General features: G+C 27.2%; 2 protein-coding genes across 3 annotated transcripts; one reads left to right on the forward strand and one right to left on the reverse strand.

The window, feature by feature from the left end:
* Window positions 1-3,395: 3,395 nt before the first annotated feature.
* On the forward strand, window positions 3,396-9,879 carry LOC112692529 (arginyl-tRNA--protein transferase 1). Of its 2 annotated transcripts, none has more exons than XM_025567219.1 (10): window positions 3,396-3,983; window positions 4,053-4,179; window positions 4,399-4,547; window positions 6,222-6,344; window positions 6,454-6,531; window positions 6,613-6,791; window positions 8,631-8,780; window positions 9,116-9,297; window positions 9,354-9,606; window positions 9,718-9,879. In XM_025567219.1, the coding sequence occupies exons 1-10, from the start codon at window positions 3,884-3,886 to the stop codon at window positions 9,865-9,867; spliced, it is 1,491 nt and encodes a 496-aa protein (XP_025423004.1). In that variant the 5' UTR covers window positions 3,396-3,883; the 3' UTR covers window positions 9,868-9,879. The 2 variants fall into 2 exon arrangements, with proteins under 2 accessions (XP_025423004.1, XP_025423003.1); XM_025567218.1 differs by lacking the exon at window positions 8,631-8,780 and adding an exon at window positions 8,825-8,980 and having other exon boundaries at window positions 3,402-3,983.
* A 22-nt stretch (window positions 9,880-9,901) lies between these two features.
* LOC112692530 (NADH dehydrogenase [ubiquinone] 1 beta subcomplex subunit 5, mitochondrial) lies at window positions 9,902-15,464 on the reverse strand. Its single transcript, XM_025567222.1, has 4 exons — window positions 15,247-15,464; window positions 14,109-14,326; window positions 12,999-13,105; window positions 9,902-10,156 (listed from the first exon to the last, which is right to left on the reverse strand). Exons 1-4 carry the CDS (start codon window positions 15,329-15,331, stop codon window positions 10,015-10,017), a joined length of 552 nt encoding a protein of 183 aa, XP_025423007.1. The 5' UTR covers window positions 15,332-15,464; the 3' UTR covers window positions 9,902-10,014.
* Between the last annotated feature and the right edge of the window lie 3,052 nt (window positions 15,465-18,516).

Consider the following 18,516-nt stretch of genomic DNA (forward strand, 5'->3'; position numbering starts at 1 on the left):
ATTTGGACTTTTGAACAGTTGGCCCATCGGAGTTACTTGAAAAATGAATATCATGTATATTCATAATTGATATTTTAAATTATATTGTTTTAGTAGAAGGTTAAGTAAATCGTATTTTATTCCGTACGTTTGTTGCGCTGATAAAATTAGAATATATTTATTAATTGTAAATAAGTCATTATCGGTGGTATCACTAATTCTAAAATGTAATACACTGCACTCGATCCTCCCGGATACTTCTCATCTAGACAAAGTGAACGAATTTATCTCTTCACCACTACCTATGGCCTTAACTGCCAAATACACGACTCCTAATGAGATCTCATCAATTATTAAAACACTTAAGACTAACAAATCACCAGGCCACGATCAAATCAGCAACAAAATTGTCAAAAATACCCTGGCCAAAACAATCATTCTATTCACCCATATTTACAATGCTACTCTACGACTATCATACTTCCCTCAAACATGGAAGTCAGCAATCATTATTCCAATCCTTAAACCCAATAAGCCTCCACACAAAGCAGACTCATACAAGCCTATCAGTCTTTTACCAGTGCTTGGAAAAATCCTGGAAAAACTACTCCTTAAAAGTCTATTCTCAATTTCTCACGAAAAAAAATGTGTTACCTGAATTCCAATTTGGTTTTCGCCCAGAACACGCTACTTTTCACCAACTACATCGAGTTTTTGATCTAATTGCGACCTCCCTCGAAACGAAGAAATATTGTTCTGCAGTATTCCTCGACGTTGCCAAAGCATTCGACTCGGTCTGGCACACCGGTCTGCTGTACAAAATCAAAAAAGTCTTTTCTGCGCCATACTATCTCATTCTTAAATCCTGTATAGAAAACAGGTCCTACAATGTCAAAATCGATTCTACTCTCTCCGGCTCTCACGATATACTTGCCGGCGTCCCGCAAGGAAGTGATATTGCCCCATTCTTGTACATCCTATTTACATCGGACATTCCTTCCTCCGAAAACACTCTCATTGGTACGCATGCTGACGATACTTCAGACCATGATCCACTTATTTGCAGTCACCTTCTCCAAAACCATCTAAACAAGTTTTCAAAATGGTGCAACACATGGAAAATTAAAGTAAATGAACTCAAATCCACACACGTCACTTTTACCCTCAGACCAAAGGACTGTCCTGAAGTTTCTTTCAATAACTCAGTAATCCCCCACTCAAGGGAAGCTAAATACCTTGGCCTCCTACTCGACAGGAGACTCACCTGGGGTCCCCATCTCAAAAGCAAAAAACTTAACTCTCGCCTACACCTAATCAGACCTCTCCTCAAATCTAATATGAACTTATCCAACCGTCTACTTTTATACAAAAGTCTCCTACAACCAATATGGTCTTACGGTATAGCTCTCTGGGGCACTGCCAAACCCTCAAACCTCAGGACAATTCAAGCGTTCCAATCCATCTGCCTCCGCATAGTCACTAAAGCCCCATGGTACGTCACAAACGCCGCTCTACACGAAGACCTCAATGTCCCATCCATCAACCAGACTGCAGCCAATTTATACTCAAGACTCCAATTCAAAATGCAAAGCTACCCAAACCAACTTATATCTCAACTTCACTCTAATACACTTCCAGGTAACCCTATCCGACGCCTTAATCGGAAATGGTCCAGAGATCTTCTCAACACCTAAAATTAATTTAATATTCATGTAAAGGTAGCTCTACTGTGAGCTTCTTTTTTCACCGTCCCATCACCGTCATTCCTCCAACAAATTTACTTATTGTACATATTCTAGTATAGATTGTAAATATTCAATAAACGATATTTTATTATAAAAAAAAAAAAAAAAAAAAAGTAATATAAATATACTTATACATTTTTATGAGCATATTGTGTTTTTTTTTTTACAAGGTATTCATTTCTAATTCAGTTTCATCCCTAATAAATGGCCTCTTGAAATGGCTTGACCCACAGTTCCCCGACTCTGGATCCGCCCCTGTATATTGTTATTAGTTTATTACTTTATTAGCTTATTATATTTCTGTGAAAGTTTATTATTTCTTTATTAATTAATTAATTATTAATAGTTATTAATTAGTTATTTAATACTTATATGCATTATTTTAAATTTCTTCAGTAAGAAAACTAGTATTATGTGTGCAATTATTTTATTTTTGCAAATTTGAAAATTTTAACTTTAAATTAAGTTAAGTTACTTTTTTTTTCCAAAGTTAACTTTTAACTTAACGAGTTAAAAAAAAATCGTTAACTTGCCCAGCCTTGCATAGAGATATTACGGTTAATCCCGAAGAAGTGATAAACCAGTTTGCTTTTCAAAAAAATCTAAGCATTTTATTAGTTCAAAATATATTGAATTTGTGTTTGTTATCACTTAATTTTGTTTTTATGTTTTGTATCATAGAGTAAGATAGAGGTGGCGTTAGCTATCAAAACTGAAGCTAATCTGTCGGTCATTGCCCCCATGAAGAGTCCAAGTACGATAATTTTCTCCGCTAGTTTCGCTGCCTTCAATGAATGAAAAGTTATATGTATAAACATACTTTTCGCTGAAAACAGCGCGACTAACGGAGAAAATTATCTTACTTGGACTCTTCAATTAGGGTCAATGACCGACGGATTGGATTCAATTGTGAGACATGGTTTTGATAGCTAACGCCGCCTCTATCTTACTCTATGGTTTTGTATACCTAGGTAGCAAGATGTCAAAGTAATTTTGTTTATTTAATTATATATTTTATTAAAAGAAAATTAAAACTTTTTTGGTCTTATTTTTAATCAAATTTTAAAACCTAAATTCGGTAAAATTACAATAAACATATTTGGACCCTTCCCCAAAAAAATCATTTATGGATACGGCCTGGGGAGGAGGGTAACGTCTTAGGTTTATACGGTCGGGTAGCTTAATGATAGATTAATCACCCGACAAGCAAGATATTCGGTTTCGATTCTCGGTCCGGTGGCTTGATTTTTAACGTTCTCGCCCTGGAGAAGTTAACATAATTATAACATAATTATAGTAGGGGGATGCTAACTTTATGAAAATTAGTTGAGGTACTCCGTTATCCTGGTCCTAAAACTTTAAGTTCAACCGACTAGAGTACAGGGGCATATTTAGACTTAATTCTAGGAGGGGGCGACTCAAATTTTTTCTTTAATTCTGGTTCAAAATTTACAAGTAAAATGTTTGATAATATTTAAATGAGGTTAATCCTTAATATTTGTAGGTTTTTTTTTTAATCTAATGCCGGATCCACTTAAAATCGACCTTTGTGCAGTTCTTTTTTAAAACCTATCTGTGTTTTGAAAGTTACGCTTGTTTTATTTGATTTTTCACTAAGTATCGTTATAAAATAAACCACATTGAATAAATTTGAAATGTGTATCTCACATATGATCGATTCCTTAAATACGGATTCAGAGGCGGCGATCACTCCCTTTGCCCCCCTAAAATACACCCTTGTTAGGATAATTATTATTAACTGCTAAAGTTAAGTTCATTATCATTTGACACACCCACTCTTACAATTCTATTTTGACTGATGCAACACTGCAGTCACAGAATTGCACTAATTGTGTACCTTCTATAGATAACTATTTTATTATCGTGTGGTCTAGATTAATTAAATATGGAATAGATTAAGTTTAAATTTAATTTAATTAAAATTTTATTTAATCTATTCTGTGCTTCAATCTTTGTGAATGATAACAGCGATAAGCTTTACGTTTTCCCATTTTCCGTAAATTAACTTTCGTTAATAGTTCATTCTATTGTAATTAACTTTCTAGCCCTGGGTTACTTGTTTTTTATCAAACTTTTAGTTTTGGTTTTTTTTTATATTTCTTTTTAGTATAATTTAATTGGAAAGAGTATTGTGAAGTATGTCTGGTAGTAATAATAAAAGCATAATCTTCTACAATGGTTTTCGTGAAAAATCATACTGTGGTTACTGCAAGAAAGGCAAAACTAGTTGTAGTCACGGTAAGATTACATATTTATAATCAATCTTTAAATACTTTGATTTATAGCATGTGTATTATGCACTACTAGGTATGTGGGCTTCTCGTCTTTCGGTACAAGCATATCAAGATATGATAGATCGTGGGTGGCGACGTAGTGGCAAGTACTGTTATAAAGCATCAATGGATAAGACTTGTTGCCCTTTGTATACTATAAGGTAGTCTTTTTTTTTTAAAAAAGGTAATGCATGTTAATGTATATTTTTTAAGTATCGAGAATGCAATATTGCTTATTATATATGTCAAAACATTAAATATAACATAATATATTTCATGCAAACTCTTTTGACTCGAAAAATATAAATTAAGTAATTTTAGTTTATTGTAATTCATTATTAAGTTGTTTATATTTTTACACAACTTTTTTTTTTAAATAGATGTGAAGCTTTGAATTTTGAACTATCAAAATCTCAGAAAAAGATTATTAAAAAAGTAACTAAATTTTTAAAATGTGGAGAATATGAGACAAACACATTTGATAATGAACAAGCAGAAAGAGAGCCTCTCATGAATTTTGAAACTCATGGTAATTTGTATTTTTTAAGTTTTTAAATATTAAAAAGTTGATTAAAATATCTGTTATTTAGTACTTAATAAGTTATTACTACTTCAGTAACTTTTTATTATTTATAATGCTTAAGTATGATTTAGTTGATTTAGCACATATCTTTGAACATTTATCATCTATAGAAAATAAATATTATAATTGCTTATTAAATAAATGTTCATTTTTTTGAATGGATTATTCAATACACTTGATACATTTACTCTAGACTGGGTAAATTGTTTACTTGATAAGATGATTAAAGCTCTTTTTTAAAACTACATTATTATTATATATATATTTGTCTTAATTAGTCAATATCAAAGGTGGATAACTTTTATAGACTTGTGATCATCTTCTGAGTTTTTCTAGGTAGTCACAATCGACCAAAAAAAAAAAAAAAAAAATGGTTGACTAAATAAAAATATTTTTATACATATATGTTGCATGTTACATTTCCTTTATTTCTTTTTAAAATATTAATAAGTAATAATAACTTTAATTTTACAATTTTAAATAACATATATTTTAGTATATTTTTCATCAATTTACACTAACATGAAAATACCCTTATTTAACATGGAATATCCATTAGATAACATTTATATACCTACATAGCTACTAAATTTCAGTGTACAATTTTTTTTTTTCATAGTTATTTATTACTAAATATTGTCTTAATTAATTATTATTAATATAATCTTATATATTAAATATATATATATATATATATATATATAAAATAATTAATAAATAATAAATAATAAATTAATATATATAAAAATGTATGAAAACTAATGTCAGTCCGTTGGCTGTTCTATCCGGCCGATTTCCTTCATATTTTTTTTTTATTTTCATTTTCAAGTATTTAGACACAAATATGTCATCAATCATTGAAATTTACTCAACTCCCACATTACTTAAGTACTTTGAGGAATGTTATGCGTGCACAATTAACTTTACAATTAATTTTTTCAAACATTTTTCAATATTTTCCTTCACTCAAACCTCAATAACTAGAGTTCTAATTAACTTAGGCTGTTGATACAAGTCTAAGAACATTCAGTGGATCATGCTCTTTTTTTATTTTTGAGCTATTAACTGCTTAAATTTGTTGAATCTAAGGAAAGTTATGTATGTACAATCAACTTTACTTTCAGTTTTTTCCAAATACTTCATTCTCATTGGCTCTAACCAATTAGTTTTAATAAACACTCTCTGTCATTTCGATATGTTATTCACATTTCGATATTATACTCATTTATTGATTTGTTAAAATGTGTTTATGTAAAGATTTGATTGGACCTATAGTTTTTATTATATAAATAAATTATCTATTGCGAATTTTTGCAAATGGGTTTACTAGTTTATTATTAATAAAAATAATTTTTTCCTGAAAAATTAAAAAATTAATGAAAGGGAGTCATAATTAACTGGAACTCATATTTTGAAAGACCTGTTGCACACCCTTGGTCCATACCAGTGGTCAGCATTTGGAGGACTGATATTTACTTCAAATAGGTTTTATTATGATTTAAACAATTTATAAAATATTTTAATTATATCTAAATTATATAAGAGCTAAGTTTTAAACCAAATAGATATATCAAATGAATATATGTTTAATATAATTAAGAAGTTTTTATTTTTTTATAGATATTCATAATCATGACGATAAGATGCAAGTTACTAGTACTGACACTGATCAATTATATGTTGAAGAACCATGTTCATCTGTTACTGGTTTACAAAATAGTAGTACATTAGTTACCGATAAAGGTAATCTAAAGATAAAATTCATTATGTGAATTAATGAGTAATTATAAAATATTATTTTGGTATAATATGTAATTAATTATTAATAATAAATATATTTTTATTTTTAAAGAAGTTAAAAATACAGTTCTATCTGTTAATTTAAGTTGTGAACCTGAAACTACCAAAGAAAATAAAAAAGTTAAACCTGGTATAATTATTTTTTATTTATTTGAGTATAGTTTAGTTCATGTAATAATTAAAAAAATACTCATATTTATTAATATTTTAGGTGAAGGAGCTAATCCAAATTTGCCAAAGTGCAAAAAAAAAAAATTACTACGTATTGAGAAAAAGTTGGCCAAGAATCCAAATTCTGTTATTACAACTTCAGTTCCACAGCAGAAAAGTTTGGAAGATTTTATTTCAGAGAATGATTTAGCATCTATTGATGAATCAAAAAAATTAAGAGTAAGATGGTTTGAAATTGAAAAATTATTTTTATTTTACTAAAATTATTTTAAATATCCATGTATATATATATATATATATATATAAACCTGCAATTTTTTTCTTTGCAATAGTTAATCTCAGAAACTATCTAACTGATTACATTGGCTTTTTTTTGTTTTGTAAATTATTCTTCTTGGATGTTTTTTATTTTTTGAATATCTTACATCATAGCTTTGCAAATATTAACTTTATTGTTCGCATGTGAGATTACATTAGTTTGAGAACTACTGGTTGTCTGTAGTAACTTATAGTAGTGCCGACCTATATTTTATTTAGTGGGGCAAAGTATAAAATTTTATTATTACCACTACTCAAAAAGTTTAGAGCAAAATAATGACAGGTTACATGATTGAATGATTACATTGTAAATTTAACCATCATAAAGTCGCTCGCAATTAATCACTCCAATGTCATCTATTAGGTAGGTACTATTCAGCAGCAGCATATCTAGAGGGTAAGGGGTTATAATCAACAGCCCGCACTATTAAGTCTATTTTAGAATACAATTGTATTCTAATTTATTGTTTTATTGTTTTATTTTATTGTTAAATGTGCCACTTAAAACAGCACATAATAATAATAATAATATAAATTATGATCGAGTAAAATGCCTCCTATTTTATAATAAATCAATAATCATACAGACTGAAAATGATAATTATAAATTAGGTAGGTATTAATTATCACCTATATACCTTACTTATTACTCACCTACTTCATAGTGGTTTTAGAAAAAAATACTTAATATTCATTTGAAGCGTATATAAATATAGGCTTGATTATTGTAATTATTTAAATGTTAAATATGTTATTAAAATTAAAGAAATGTAAAATAAAAAACAGTTTATTTTATTTTTTTTTGAACTGTAATTTAAAAAAAAGATGTTTCAAAAATATTTCACAGGGTTATTGGTAATTCAAGTAACTATCTAAAAATGTTTAAAAGATATACTTGCATGCTCTATAATCACTTTTAAACACTGAGAATCTAGAGGTGTTTAGCTTTATTATGTGTGTGAAATAGATATAAATGTCAATGTATGTCTTTATACTTGATATGGTATAAAGACATGCATTGATAGGTGAATTTCTTTATCGCATCATAGTATGCTACTATCTACAGGTCGACTGTCACTTAATTTGTACATTCCTAAGATTTACTAACTAGAGTGTAAATTTATCCACCTAACCCACCATAACACCAGACACCCACCACCATAGTTAAATGAAGGAGCAAGCTGCCACATAAAAGTACGTGTTAGGTGCCAATGGTAACTTATTGCACATGGGTCTTTAGAATTATTTTTATTTTTATTTATTAAAAACAGAATGATAAAATCACAAAAACGAAATCTGATATCGGTCGCTTAAAGTGAATAGGAAAAAGATTGCAATGTCAGAGAAAATTAAACTGTTCAAATTTTAAAACTCAGCGAATATGCGAGTAGTTTTAGGGACTGACGGCAATTCAGCCACATTTTCTGGGAATCTGGTGAATATTGAAAACGAGACACAATAGAAGAATATTTCTACAATAATAATCCATGCTTCTTTTGCCACTTCTTTATCTGGAACTGATGAATAAATTTCAAAAGTCTACCTGGAAATATTGGAAATTTCAAACTAGCCAATGGCTAGAATGTTTGATTCTAGCTCCCAAAAATAATGTGGTTTGTAAAATAATTAAGGGACATGAATGAGTATGGTTACAGTATAGCGATGTATATTAGTTCAGTAAATTATATAGAAAATTGTTAACAAAACACTAAATAATTAATAAAAAAAATTCAACTTTAGATAAAACTCTTAAAATTGACACCATCAAGCAATTCTTTTGAGTCTGAATATGCAGTTTACAAATTGTATCAAACTGCTGTACATGGTGATTCAGTTGATAATTGTACAAGAGAACAATTTATTCGATTCCTTGTCAATTCACCTTTTAGAGTAAGTTTTAATTCTTTACTTATAAAACACATTTTGTGAATAAGGTGTCCTTGGTCCAGACCGGCACGGAAGAATTTTCTCAAACATTCACCGCTGGAGCATCCTTATTTGCCAAATATCAAATAGCTGTACACAACGACCAACCTGATGACTGTGATATGAGCCAATACTTTGAATTTCTTGTTAATTCACCTTTGCAGGTATCATTCATTTCCTTGGACTAAAACAGCAAGAAATGTTTTGAATAATTTCTTTAATGTTGTCGGTCTGATTGATACACCGATTTTACTAATATTTAAAATATAAATAGTTATTGTTTGATATGTTATTTATAGGCAGAAAAAGCAAATCATTCTGATCATCCAGGGTATGGCTCATTTCATCAACAATATTGGCTTGGTGATAAACTAATTGCTGTTGGAGTAATTGATATTTTACCAAAGTGTATATCATCTGTATATTTATTTTATGATCCTGACTATCATCATTTGGTGTTAGGAACTTACAGTTCATTAAGGTAAATTTATCCATAGCTATTTAACTAAATTAATTAATGTCCTAGCAATTTTGTAGGGAAATATGTTTAGTAAGGAAATTATATAGTATGTCACCTGATATGAAGTATTATTATATGGGCTTTTATATACATACATGTGCAAAAATGCGTTACAAAGCCAAATTTCGACCATCATATTTATTATGTCCACTTCGGTACACATGGCATGCAGTTGAAAGATGCATTCAAAAACTTGATAACGAAAAATATTCAATATTTAATGAGTCTGATGATGTGCAGGATGATGGAGATACTTTGAGGATAGATAATGTAAATCATTTCATAATAAATACTATTTTGAGAACATTTAATATTGTACCTTATAATAATAAATGTTATCTGTAAATTTAATTTATTTTTGGGTATTTCCATGTTTTGTAGATTCCAGTATTGTATTGTGGTACATTGATGACTTATTCAAAATACAAAACTATTAACTACAAAGAAAATCAAGATGAACTAATGACAGAATATAGTATGTTAGTAGGACCTAAATTGGTTAGACAATTAATTTATTGCTTTTTGGATTAATTAGTCATACATATATAAAAAAAAACTGATCTGATTCTTTAAAAAACTACTTTGTGTACAATGTATTTAAATTTAATTTTTATATTATAATGTTTTGATGCCTATACTAAAAACAATTTCTAGTTAAATTATACAAAAAGTGTATTATTAATTGTAACCATCAGTTTTATCACGCTCCTCTAATTTTTCTTTGCTAATTCTATAATAATTGGCCGAAATTGGTCGATAATAAAATGATTTGTAGTCTGATCGGTCCTTCATCATATCATTGATTTTATTGGCTAACATCCTAAAATAGAGAAATTATGTAATTAATAAAGCAAAATAATATATATATGTTAACTATAAGTAATAAAATTTTAACAAATTTATCATCATAATAAATAGAAAGGTAGTAAAAAATTGTTAATGTTTTTAAATTTTAAATAATTTTCATAAAAACTATAGTGGTATGTGTAAACTGTGCCCAAATAACTATTTTTTATGTGCTCCAATTACAATAGTTAAAATCAGGGGTAGGCCACTGGTGGACTGTGGTCCGACTCAGGACCTTGGAAGGCAAACTCTGGACCCTGTCAACTTTTATTTTCATACTCCTAATATTGTAATTTTTAATATAAATTAATTGTAATTACCAAATAATTATTTTTATTTTTATACTGTTATTTTTAAAATATAAAGATTTGAAAAAGAATGTTTTTACTGGACCTCATTGATTTATTATGAAATTGTGAAACAAGTTATGTATTGGTAGTTAGTGTAAATCATGTAATTTGTTGGTGTAAATAATTTTGACCAGAAGTGTTCTGATCATCACAATCAAGAGAGATTTCTGATAAAAAAAATATTTCTAATTTAGTACTTTAAATAAAGGGGAGTTTTTTTAATTGTGAACAATTGACAAAAAGGTATAAAAATATGGTAAAATGTTTAGCATGAGTACCATATTTTGATAGAAACAAACTTTTTGTTGTTATATTTATTAATTTTATTATTTATTTGATTTAACATATATATAGTAATGAATTTTTTAATTTTATTTGAGCACAGTTTACAATCACCGATTGTAGTAGTAATTATGGTTTTATTAAAAATTACAGTGGCGCAACCAGGATTGGTTTACGGAGGGGGGATTTGGAAAAAATAAACATTTTCTGCAGGTATTTGGTGAGGATAAGGAGGTAAGGTTAAGTTAGGTTTATAAGTTAAATATTTAAATTATAAATTAAACTGTATAATTTCTATTTCATATTGTGATACCACAAAAAAAATATTATACAATTGACTATCAAGAAATCGTAGTATTAAGGTTATTAATGTTTTAAAGTTGAACGGAACGTACAAAAAATTGTCATGTTATCAATTATAATACGAATAATATTCACATTTCATATCAATCAGCCGTTTCGCGTGTTTAAGATAAACCATTTTTTTTCCTACATAGAATTTGTAAAAATCTCAAAAAAATTTTTGGGGTTTGGGGATTAAAACCTCCAAACCCCACCTATAGTTGCGCCACTGAAAATATATCATAAATTTAGTAAGCAATCATTATCATAATTAAATATATATACAACTAGTTATGTATTTATAAATTAAAAATAATATTAATATATATACAATTTTCAAATAACTTATAATAACTAATTTTCAAATCATAATGAGAATACTAACTTTATGTAATGTGAAATAATTATATGTTTGTTCTATTATAAAATGATTGCGTTTGTTTAATTCATTAAATTTAATCGACAATATTAATAGAAAGTAATATCATAATTTTGTTTAGTATTATAATAATAAATTAGTTTCTAAATATTTAGATCATAATATAGTTGATTGGTCAATGAAAAAATATACACAAATGCTATGTGAAATTAGTTGAGAATAAAAGTAGTTAGGTTCCAAATTATTAATGTAAAATAAAATTATTTCATCAGATTATGTTTGTAAGGAAATTGTGTGTAAATAAAAATAATGATAGATGAACTACTAACAATTAAATCTAACATTGGATTAGAAGTTATTTTGATTTATTGAAAATTATGATTACTAAGACAGAGGAGTTGTAGCTCTAAAAAATCACCAAGTATGCAGTTATACATAAAATATGCATTTTAAAATTAATATTTTGGAAAAAAAATATGGATTTTTTTCTTCTGTATGGACTTATTAATTTAATGAATATGTTTTATTTAAAGTTAAAGTACAACTTACATGTTACAAGTATTGAATTATTTGAATTTATGGGCTTATGTATTTTAACCATTTAGTTATAGGTTCTGGAGGAAGTGAAAGATCAGGTGCGAGGTGCTGTATTTTTAAATATTACTACACGAGAAGAAGCTTTTTAAAAAAAAATTTTTTACATTAGAATTTAATACCATTATTTATTAAATAACATTATTTTGGTTGCATCTAAAAGTACAAAATGGAAGAAATATGCCCTAAAAACTAAAAAAACTCAAAATATGCACTTATATGCAAAATAAAATTTCAAAACTAGCTGTGTGAAAACATAAAATGTATTTGTTTTGTACTCTGCTTTTTTTGTAACTGTGCTAAAAAAATATACAAATGCTATAAATTATAAATCCTCTGCCCTAATGATTACCTATTTACTAGAAATAAATATGAAGTTAATTAATAAATAGTACAAAATAATTAATATTCAATTTATCTGATGAGGGAGAAGAATGGTGAATGATTAGATATCCTATTAAATTTCATAAAGAATAAAATATGGAACATGCATTTTATATGATAAGTGTATAATAGATACAAAAACTTAAATAGTTTTTCAAATAAACTTATTACATTTAAAAGAGTAGATAACCTTAAAGGGGCAAAATGGTAGTGATATTTTCTTTTAAACTTAAATTATATTTAAATATTTCTGGAGAGTTGTAGTCTCCTTAGGCATTTGTATAAATTTGTGCCCAATTATAATAAACATGTAAAACAGTTAATACTAAAATATAATTATAATATTATTTTGTACATACATTTTGATACTAATAAAATTTAAATAGTTATAATTACATTTAACCAAAATAATATAATAATAAAATTTTGGTATTTTATACTTTCTTATGAAGATTTAGTAAGATATATACTATTTTTATTTTTACCTGACTTTAAATTTTTCATCTTCTTCATATAATTGATGCAGATACTTTTCATACTGTTGTTGAGGACTAGGGTAAATATAACGTGCCATCCATCGAGTTATTGGATGCTAAAAATAATATACTTTTAAGGACTACACAAACAATTTAATGTAAACTAGGATATTTATTTAAAAATTTCATAGATTTACGTAGTTGATAATAGGTTAAGGATATTTGGTTGTGTTTATAAATATATTTTAAGCAAATTATTAATACATCGTGCTTGAAATTTGTTGGGATATTGCTTTTTAAGTTATTAAATATTATGGTAGCTATTATAGGAAAATTATGAGTGATTAGTTGCATTAAATTAATAAAACTATAAACTTCCATCTATGTATGTCAAAGACAACAGATATATGGTAAATCAATTTTCTTTTTAAATATTTGTAGTTAAAGATGCATTAGATGACATAAATTTGAATGTTAAGTTATAAAAAATACAATTAGACATAATTTTAATTAATTATATAAGATAATTTTCCTATGGTTTTATACTGCAAACATTACTAAATATTAAATTATGATTTGATCATTTTCAAATTTATTTAGTGACATATATGGCATTTAAGGTTTAGAACTATTTTTATTGGTTTATATTTATATTATACCAATATTTTATCAATATTATGGATAGAAGGGTTTATAACTATTTTATATTGTAATTAGTGATAAGTTATCAAAAAATAACACTATTGTACAATCATTATTAGTTAATGAATTAAGGATATTATAGATGAAATCTAAATAAGTAAAAAATAATGCCTTCTGTAAAAACATTATGGTAAATTTAGAGTTTTTTTTTCAGAGATTTATGAAATGCACAACAGAAATTTTAATTCAATGTTGTATTGATTTACATGCTCTAAATATAAATAATAAATTTGGTAAATCTTAACTAAAAAATGAATAATACACAAAATTATGAGAACTAATATGTCATATACTGTTTATACCAAATTTAATGTTTTTAATTGTTAATATTGTAATGGTTGAAAAACAATTTCAATCTCAAGCACTAGTAAATCTACAATAATATGATCTAATTATTAACATAAAAAAATAACTGACTTTATAATATTCCCAATGTTTAGGTCTGTATCCATCAGGTATCGGTGCTAATTTTGCTGGTCCAATAAACACATTAACATAAGTAATGAGCAATGTCAAAGGTATTACACCAACTAAGACATAATAATGAATTAAATCCCTAAATTTTTTAGATTGCCACTTAGTCTCTTTAATGGACATTATATTATGACCACTCATGTTACGGACTGGTACAATACCTAAAATTTCAGATAAACAATTTTTAATATTCTATATAATAAATAGTCTTTAGTGCAAAAAATATTTTATAATGTTTCTATAAATAGAATTTTTTTGTATAGATAAGTTATATACTATAATTATTATTACAAAAACTGTACTCTACTTCTAAATATCATTTACTTTTACTATATATTAATAATCATGATTATAACAAAATGTTTGTGGTTCAAAATTTGATATATTTGCATATTTCAATTAAGTAATCAAAAAATAAGCCTTATTAAATAGATATTTTAATTTTAACATTAAGAAATGAAATAAAGATTTAAATTGTATTTAATGATTATCACCTATAGTTTAAAATTATAAATACTTTAAGAATAATTAATCGAAATAAATAAAAACCAATATATTTTAAATATTAAGTAACTAAAAAAAATATCATCACTTATTCATTATTATACAATTTTGATGAAATGAGTTTTTGAAAATATAAAATAGTTATAAATTTGTATCTTGGACATTAAATGCAAACATACATAACATACATACTACATATAATATAGTAATAAAAAGCAATATAAAATTTAAATAAACCATTTTTGTAGGTAATTTTTTGTTTTTAAATGTATTTTTTAATAAAATGCATAAATGCATATTATATTTAATGAAGGGTTTATAAGCAATATAAAATTTAAATAAACCATTTTTGTAGGTAATTTTTTGTTTTTAAATGTATTTTTTAATAAAATGCATAAATGCATATTATATTTAATGAAGGGTTTAAAGGGTTAGAATGACAAATAACATGAACCTTTTATACAAGATCAATTGAAAAATAATAATTGGAATAAAATACTTAAGCATTAATTTTATGAACTATTATCGTATTGTTTAATATAAAATTGAAAATTTAAGGCAAAGTTGTAGTTTTTACCCAATGTTTTGAGTCCTTCAGTATTTTTCGAACCCACACATTTGGTGATCGCGGTTCCAATTTTCAGTGAGCTCCAAACACCCATTTTGATAGTTATATCCGAATTTATTTAATGAGAAGACCAACACTAATTTCTACAGTTAATACATATTCTATCGGAAACGAAATACGGAGAAAAACGAGGACGAAAAAATATTTTTCTTATCAAAATATGACGACCGTCTGATTACCACACGTTATCAATATGCCCTTGGAGACTTGCAAGAATAAGTAACCAATAAAAAATTCGTTTATAACGATGGGGAGAGAATGTCAAAATTGGTGACGAGGATTAAACATGACAAAATCCAATTAATTCATTTTTATTATTACTCGTAGTAAATTCCTGATAATCAACTGTTTGACCAGTGACTGTTGTTTCTCGCGACCTAAGAATATACGGACATATGCAGGCCCTATTATTTGTACAATTTCGAACTGCACACTTAATTTTACTGCTTTAAATGAAAATTTAGTCTCGCTACTGTCTTAGAAAAAGGAATATATTACATACATAATATATATAATTATATTTTAAAAAATTCAATAATACTCATATTTCCTAGTAGTTGACTTATAATTTAATTTTTGTTTTGTAGACCGTAGTACACACACGTTAAAACCGTAGTGTATGGACCTATGTTTCGCTAGCAATATTTAATAAATCCGATATTAAATACATAATACATAATATTTTTAATAAATACATAATAATATTATACCATATATTTTGTAATAATACAATATTAGTGTCATGGTCGTGTATTATTAATTCGGAATTAAGTAGGTACCCAATTATAATATTAGCAGTATACTAAATTATGAATTCCGTCTGGACTATATGGCTATATGACTATATGAGAAGATTGTTATTTCGGAATTGTTTTTCATTCTGGAATAATATCAAAGAATAAATTAAATTGTTATTATCAATTGGGTTTCGGTATAACGGGGAATTTAATTTACTTTGCCGCGACTCATAGGTACGATTAGGGGGGGGGGGGGTGCGTAAGAGGGTCTTTATCACTCCTGAGTTCAAATTAAACACACCTGGTTTTATTTTAAGTAAATCTATAATAATTACAGTGAAATATTATGCAACAATTTCAGCGGCTCTAATATTTGGGCTCTAGTTGCGTCATAATCGAGACTTAACGCTTTAGAAATCGGAGTATAATATTAATAATAATAAAAATAATAAAAATATTAATAATAATAATAAAAAAAACTTTATTATTTTTATTATTATTATTATAAAGTATTAAATAAGTAAGAAAAGAGAAAAAAATTTGTTTTTTGAAATTATTTTTATTGATTTTGTAAATGTAAGACAATAGGGTCGCGAAAATTTGGAAGAAAATTTGGGTCGCGGTCCTAAAAAGATTGAGAACCACTGATATATATATATATATATATATAATACTAGCTGACCCGACAAACGTTGTTTTGTCATATAAATTATTTCTATAGAATATTTTGCTAGAAAAATATAACTAATTTAATAAAAGTGTGTAAGGATGTGGTTTATAAGTGGAAGAGGTATGGAGTGCTGTGAACGGTGACGAAATATAAAAATGAAAAAACATCAAACATTTATTTTTTTAATAATTTATCAAAATTCATCCTTTAAAATTATATATATTGCTAATTATGACAATATAAGTAAAAAACAATATCAATCTCTTAATGCAACAGAGTGTACAATATTTTTTGCTATCCCATCTTTCGCCAACACTAACAAACTGGATGATTCGAGAGCTCGCTACGTATAATTGTCCGTGTGAAAAACATGAGGTGTTCAAATCTAAACTACAGACAGACATCGTTTGGCATTGAGACCTATTGATTGCAAATGCCAATCTAATTGGAAATTAAAGGCGTTTAAATTATATTGGCACATTTGTGGGTATAATAGGGATTCGCGGTAGTAATATATTTTCAACTCAGAATTTGCCATTTAAAATAATGGCTTCAATAATATTTTTCACTAATTTTTTAATGACTAATCGCGTGCCGTTGCACAACTATGGTGGGTTCAAATTACGAATCAAAATAACCGGAGATCCAATTTTAAATTGTAAATTATGCGATGGCATGCCTGGTAAATTCAATGACTTTAAAAACTTTATTGGATAATTTACAGCCTCAATAGCATTGCAAACTGTATCAATAGATTTGTATGACACCAAGTCTCCTGGTAACAAATGTTGTATCTTGAGATTTTATTCGTTGATGTTCACATTTTTTGCTGCTAAAATTGCTCTTTCTGTCAGCCACTCATGATTTGTGTTTTTTCTATGTACATTGGGAAATATTTGATCAATGAGAACATCTTGCGATTCAATGGTTGTGCAGAAATCAGTTGGTAATTGTATGCATCCCGTTTCATTTGTAGTAACTTTCCCGTCACCGATATCTAACAATTCTTTTGAGAATCTTTCACGTGTACCTTTTTTTGATTGAATCGCAAGTGTCGTAATCGTTTGTTCTTTATCTTTACATACATGCCAACCATAAATTGTTGACCAAGCTCATGACATCGTAGATTAACGTTGTCCTGATCGCATCTAATCATCAACCAATATGCATAATATTCCTTCGAACTAATATTCTTGTTTGTTTTTGCACCTGTTGCGTGATCTTGTTGTTTAATATTTATGCAATACCCGTAATTTAATACCAAAAATAAAATTAATAGTTTTTTAATTGTTTTTAATAATATCATTTAATAATTCATTTTCAATTGCGCAGTAATCGACTGGGTCAAAAATTATTAAATTAAACTACGATGTGTTAAGCATTTAGGGGTTTAAAAAATAGATAAGATCCTATTCGCAGACCTACCAAATGTATATACAAAATTTCATTAAAATCGGTCAAGCCGTTTCGAAGGAGTATGGTCACAAACACTGTGACACGAGATTTTTATATATATAGATTTTATATTGTATAATAAGTATTTATAAAAATTTTATTCGTGTATACACTGTATTACGAAATATGTTATATTTGTTTTCCGTAAGTAAAATTAGGTCCTTCTAGGCTATAATGAAACAAGTCCGACTGCCAACTGGTGTTTTTGTTGGATGGCTGAGACACCCCCCAAGATCCCCCTTCGGGACGGTCCTGCGTACCGGTTACCGGAATCGCTAAATACATAATGTATATCATGACAAAATAGATCCGTTTTGTCATGGTGTACCGTACATATTATTTTTAATCATACATTTA

This window comes from Sipha flava, unplaced genomic scaffold (assembly GCF_003268045.1).
Source record: "Sipha flava isolate LNK unplaced genomic scaffold, YSA_version1 74_pilon_pilon, whole genome shotgun sequence".
Taxonomy (NCBI): Eukaryota; Metazoa; Arthropoda; class Insecta; order Hemiptera; family Aphididae; genus Sipha; species Sipha flava.